Below are 6,000 nucleotides of genomic sequence, written 5' to 3' on the forward strand. Positions count from 1 at the left end.
GTGCTAATCTCAGGGAGACCAAGTGACGGTGATGATAACTGCCTTCATCAGCTGGTGCTTGGGATCAGTGTTACCTGTACTGTTTTTTCCCAGGTGCCGGTACGTGTCTCATTGATGACTCACAGATGTCATCTGTGCGTCATCAGAGTGCACGTATGCGGCACAGATTTTGCCTCTGCTGCTGATAAAAAACTGACACATCTGCAGGTTTTTCACAAGGACACACGGTCCATGTGAAAAACCTGACATGTGCGCACCACCATTAAATACAATGGGTGTGCATATGTCCGTATTTGTCTGCTATGCAAAGGTATTGTAGTTGTTAAACTTTAAATCTTTGTCTGATGCTGTTAATATTAATTTTGAAATGTCCAGCAAAGTCTTCTGCAGAAATGAGGGAGGTCGGAGGGGGCAAAAGTGGATGAAGGACAGAATTAGAAGTGTTGAACTACTGTTTAGAGTTATGAAACACACAGGTAGTGGAGCATACATGTTGCAAGTGTCCAAGTCAGGGTTCTAGGTGAATAGAGTTCTCCAAGGAATGAGGTACCTTGTTTAAAGGGAACCTATCAGCAGGATTGTGCACAGTAACCTACAGACAGTGTCAGCTTAACACTGTTATACTGATTACAATGATACCTTGGTTGATGAAATCCGTCTTGTGGTTGTTGTTTAACCTTTATTTTCAGTTTTGAGGTAATGATATGCTCGTGCTCCGGGGCGGCCTGTGGGGGGAGCCTTCATGTGGTGCTCTGATTAGCTATTCATAATGAAGAATGCTGATAGGTCACTGATCCCTCAGTGTCCTGCCCCCTAGTTAAAATAATGAATATTATATATACATGCTAAAATAAAAAAATAAAACTTCTGCAGGCAGGAGCCAGCCGTGGCACCTGCGCTGCAGCATAATCGCATGTGTAATGTTCGTATAATTATTATGGTTGTGCACAATCCTGCTGACATGTTCACTTTAAGGAACCAAGAGGTTTTGTGAAATAACCCTCCAAAGTGGCATGTGGTTGGTGGTCAGGAAGAATAGGTCACTGTGAAATGTTCTTGAATGCTTTTTTACTAATTGAAGGAACATTATTGTTATTGTTATATTGTGTTGAATGTCATTATTTATCTCATTCTCACAATTCTCTTAAACAGCAAGGTCTAGACAAGAGCCTTATGGGATCCTTAGCAAGTTCTACCCTTCGAAGTACAGTGAACCACTTATTCTAACATCAAATGCAATCTACATTACTTAAGGTAAAAAGAAATGTTTTAAATATTATTAATGTAATTCAGAAAATAGCTGAAATAATATGTTTTGAGGCCCACATAGTGTCATGCTTTGAACTTGGTAAAAAAAAGTTTTGTAAGAAAAATGTTTTTCCTTTGTTTTCAGATGTTCTTCCTTATCAACAAACTTGTCTTTCTGCTGGAGCAAACAAAGCACGAGGGAAGAAATTCACATTTGTACATCTCCTTTTTTTTAATGGAGTGCTGAAAGTTCTGAAAGTTAGGCTTTGTATAGTTATATAGTTACTTATGTTGACAAAAATGAACATTTTCGGTTCAACCTTTGTAACCTTCTGGGCTGAAAAAGAATGTGTCATCAGAAAATAACCTATTGTTTAGATCAGGTTTTTGATAATAAAATGTTTGGCAATGTTTTTTTCTCATTTTATAATCTATATTAAAAATAAAAATTATGACTATTGCAATTTTCACACTGGTCACTGGGGCTATTTTATACTTGTGCTTAAGGAAATGCACATGTACAATAGCAGCAATAATCTGACTCATTCAGCCATCCATTTTTCATGTACAAGTTCTAGCAATGTTTTTTCACAAATGGAACTCGTACATAGTGTAATCTACCGGCTCTTGACGTGACCATTTTTGGGGAGCGTTAAATCGCAGAGACTTGTCAAATATTGATCCGAGTGTTATACCAAAATTGCCAATACCAGTCTATGGGTCCTTGAAAAAATCTGACAGCACTAGGAAGCCATTTTTTCACGGACTGCTAGATAGAAAAAGGAGACTTTTTTTATGAAGCAAATAAATTCAGCTCACCTGGATGAAGCAGCGCACGAGAACTCCAGGTGCACTGGAGAAATCCAAGTGAAAGAAGCCAGAAAATCCAGCGCATAAGCTTCAAGGAAATACCTTTATTGGATCACGGTGAGTAGAGATCCAATAAAGGTATTTCCTTGAAGCTTATGCGCTGGATTTTCTGGCTTCTTTCACTTTTTTTTATCATCCAAGAAAAACTGGTGAAACTCAAGAACAAAATCACTGATGAAACTATCTCATACGTGCAAAAAATTGGATGTCCAAATACGCTCTCATGGTAATCCTGCTTTTTAGGACTCGCTCACACCATCGAATAAATCAGACAAGTACAATCCGATAGAAAAAGTTATTACACTCGGACCAATGTTATTCAATGATGTAGTGCAGATCTGCGTATTTTTTCTCAGCTGTATCTGGTGTGAGTAAAAAAATCGCAGCATGCTGAGATTTCACTCCGAAATCGGGTGGGTGTGAGAAAGAAATCGGATGCCATACAGACCATCAGTATAACATGCGATTTTTATGGATACAATACACTTCTGTAAGATGGGAAACTAAATGGTCCAGTAAATGATTAATAGCTGCTGAATAAAAATGGATTGCTCGCGCACAGCACACAAATGACATGTGAGGAAAAATTCATCCTACACCCCTGGATGAAAATGGGACTAATTTTTTTTTACTTTTTTTATACGCTCGTGTGACGTTAGTGAGACTCTTCCTCAAAGGTCAAGAAATATGAGTCTAAAACCACTTAAGTGACCAGTGTGAAAATTGTAGAATTATTTATTTATTTTTTTTAAATACACATCTTGATATGAGCAAAAAAAAAATGCAAGAAAAGTAGAAAAAAAAAAATACATGTAATACAAAAATCTGATCTAAACAATTGGTCATTTATCGATGAGACATTTCCTTAAAATGTTTCATTATACTGTTCTCATCTTAGCTATTTTGCACTATTCTGCTCAGTTTGCTGTTGATTATCCTTACATGGTCAACCTAAGCCATGACAATAGCGGACGGTCATGGTTCTGCAGTTCATAAATATTTTATATCTTAAGGAGTAACTAAACTTTGTTTTAAATTATCGATCAACTTTTGTAAAGTTATGAATCTTTGTGATATACTCCATTACCTTGCGTTACTTTCTTCTAGCTTTAGCACCATACTGAAAGTCCTGGCTTGTATGCCTCGGTCATCCAGACATAGGATGATGCAGGTCATCTTCACATAGGGAATACTATCAGAACATGGGCATGGGGAGCAGAAAACCTCCTTCTGTATGTTCTTTACAGAACTAGACCTGCAGTTGAAATCAACCACTAAGACAGAATGAAGTAGACAGACAAGTCAACACTTTCAACATTGGGTTAAAGCTAGAATAAAGGAAAACATAGTACTTGAGTTTATCGAAAGATTCCTAATTTTACCAAGACTGATCAACAATGGCATAAAGAGAAGTTTTAGTTACTCTTTAAGCTTTGCAGTATAACTTCATAACAGCTTTTGTAATGGTGTTAAAAAAATGTGTAACCAAGCTTTTTTTTTTTCCTATAATTTGTTTTCATATGTTTCTTATATCGGTTTTGGGAGAAGTATTACAATTTAATGAAAAGTTCAAAGAAAACATCCAAGAAAGAGTAGCTGTCATTTTACATTATTTTTCCAAGAGAAAATAGGAAACTTTACAATATGTCTGATATAGGAAATCTTTCTCCTCCTGGACTAAGTTTTCATCCCTAAAATTCTCAAATCATGAGCAAAATCAGTTTTCAGTGAATACAGACTTTTCCCATTACAGATATAGTATATGACAATCGATGCTCCTAAAGTTCTATGGAGAACTGTAACTGTCGTTTCAGGAGAACATGCAGAGAAATATCTGTGTCTTTACTAAATACAGATTCTGCCTATGAATTAAGGGTAAAAGTTCAATCCAGGAGAAACAAAAAAAGTTAACACAAGGAGGAGAAAGTAAAATGACGATTACTCTTTAAATAAACAACCAAAATGTATCAGTATTTGTTGTTTTTAATAATAAAAAATGTTTAAATGACTGCAAGCAATCTATGGCTGAGTGACATACACATTATATAAAGTATATGTACTTTGCTTTATCGAAATAAACAATGATTTATGTAAGCTAAAATTAGAAAAAATCATATAACAGGTGTTTTTTATTTCAACTTCTGCTTCTCTCATTGGCCTGTCAGTGTATAGATATATTTGCAGTGAATCCTGAAGCAGAATTCTCAGATAATCAGCAGATTTTTATATGGAATCTATCAGGCCCTGATTGATAATCTGCCGAACTGGGCCGGCGGCTCTAAGCTTCAAAATGGGCCGCTGGCCCTTTAAATTTTCTGTACAGGCCCTGGTGCGTGTGTGCTCACTTGGTGCACACGCTGACCAGGGCCACGGCTGCCCTCGTTGGTCACGCGACTGCAGCCCACGTCAGTGTGGAGAAGCAGGAGAGCGCGCACCAGGGCCTGTGCAGAAGTTTGAAAAGAATCTAAAGAAAGAAGCAAAGCACCGGCACCGTTATATCGCCAATTAATTCCTCGCAATAAAACACACTAAATGCTTTTATGCCCTGAGAATGGGTGCTCTATCCCTGACACAGTCAATTTCAGAATCCAAGCAAAGAAAAATAAGGATGGCACTCACCGTTCATAAAATCCATCTTTATTGCATATATAAAATCTTCGGCAGGGGACCAATGTGCATGGTAAGAGGACGACGGCCATTTCGCGTGGCTGCGCTTCCACAGGTCCTGCTGACACGGAGGGAGAGGGAAGGCACCTTAACCCGTGTGTGGTAATAGTATAGGAAGGTGGGCCGGACTGGGGGGTGGTCCCTCATTTACCGCGTACAGACGTCACAGACACAAGATGGAGGCAGATTTCAGTTACAACTGGTCCAAGTTTATTTAGTCGTCCGCCTGACAATCTCAACAGTACACCGCAATTCTTCCACGGCCTTCAATTTCCAGGCCCGGGTACATACACCATACTTTTAGCGTAGTGACGTTCCTCCCAGCTCGGTCACTGTGGCCGCCTTAGGCCTGTTCACCAACAGCAATTTACTGATCAGAGGTCGTCGTCAATTTGGTATGTTTCCCCCGGGGCCTCGTCTGTTCTGCTGTTCTTCATGTCGGGGCCACCCCCCTGAATTAGTTTCTCAGTCCCCTAGTTGAGCTCCCCTCACAGCACGTACTCCTCCACTGACTCCTCTCCTCAGAGCTCCTCCCGGAACTGGAACTTTCTGGAACCCTCCTGTTCTATTTATAACTTTCCCGGTTCCCTATAACTCCACCCCCATGACCAACGGTTTCTCTAGCCATAAGCTGCTGTCAAGTCCTGAACTCACACTCTCCCCTGCCATCTTGTGGTCAACCCAAGATACTGCACTCAATCTACACTTTTCCCAGCTGTTTCACTAGTGTAATTACAAACATACGCCTACAGTGCACAAACCATCCCTTCTTCTTACTGACAAGTCCGTCCGTCAGGTCACCTTCCCCACACTCCCTCTTCCTTTGTCTATTGTCGTCCTCAACAATCGTATACCCTAACCTTCGTCATTCTAAAGCTTTCCTACTGTCTGATGTCGGGCCGGTTGTTGGCCCAAACCCGCCATATGCAGGGGCCGAACAAAACCATGAGCACCATGCTCCGAGCAGCCTACTGTGTTATGAATGAGTCACCGGAGGAGGAGAAAACAAAAATACAAGCTAAGTCCAGAAAACCAGAGAGGTTGGTAGCTATCGGATTGCAGACCCCTGATTCTATACACCACAACTAACAGTAGCCGTGGGGGGTTCCTACGGTGCCCTAGACCCCTCGTCACAGCCAGAGAACTACATAAGCCCAAAGAAGGAAAGGGGGAATCTAAACTGCCCCAGAGCAGACCCCAAAGCAATAGACAGCC

The 6,000-nt window shown here is 40.1% G+C and overlaps 1 protein-coding gene across 1 annotated transcript in view; it reads left to right on the top strand.

Annotated features, from left to right (window-relative positions):
• The window catches only part of PKP1 (plakophilin 1), a 127,863-nt gene extending 123,731 nt beyond the window's left edge, over positions 1 to 4,132 (top strand). Inside the window, exons 13-14 of the mRNA XM_073561061.1 lie at positions 1,153 to 1,254; positions 1,394 to 4,132. Coding sequence (XP_073417162.1) covers positions 1,153 to 1,227 — 75 coding nt within the window. The 3' untranslated portion in view covers positions 1,228 to 1,254; positions 1,394 to 4,132. The remainder of the gene's footprint in view (positions 1 to 1,152; positions 1,255 to 1,393) is intronic.
• Positions 4,133 to 6,000: the final 1,868 nt, after the last annotated feature.

The sequence above is a fragment of the Dendrobates tinctorius genome, unplaced genomic scaffold (genome assembly GCF_039654945.1).
Source record: "Dendrobates tinctorius isolate UK_male_01 unplaced genomic scaffold, ASM3965494v1 ptg000312l, whole genome shotgun sequence".
In the NCBI taxonomy this organism is placed as follows: Eukaryota; Metazoa; Chordata; class Amphibia; order Anura; family Dendrobatidae; genus Dendrobates; species Dendrobates tinctorius.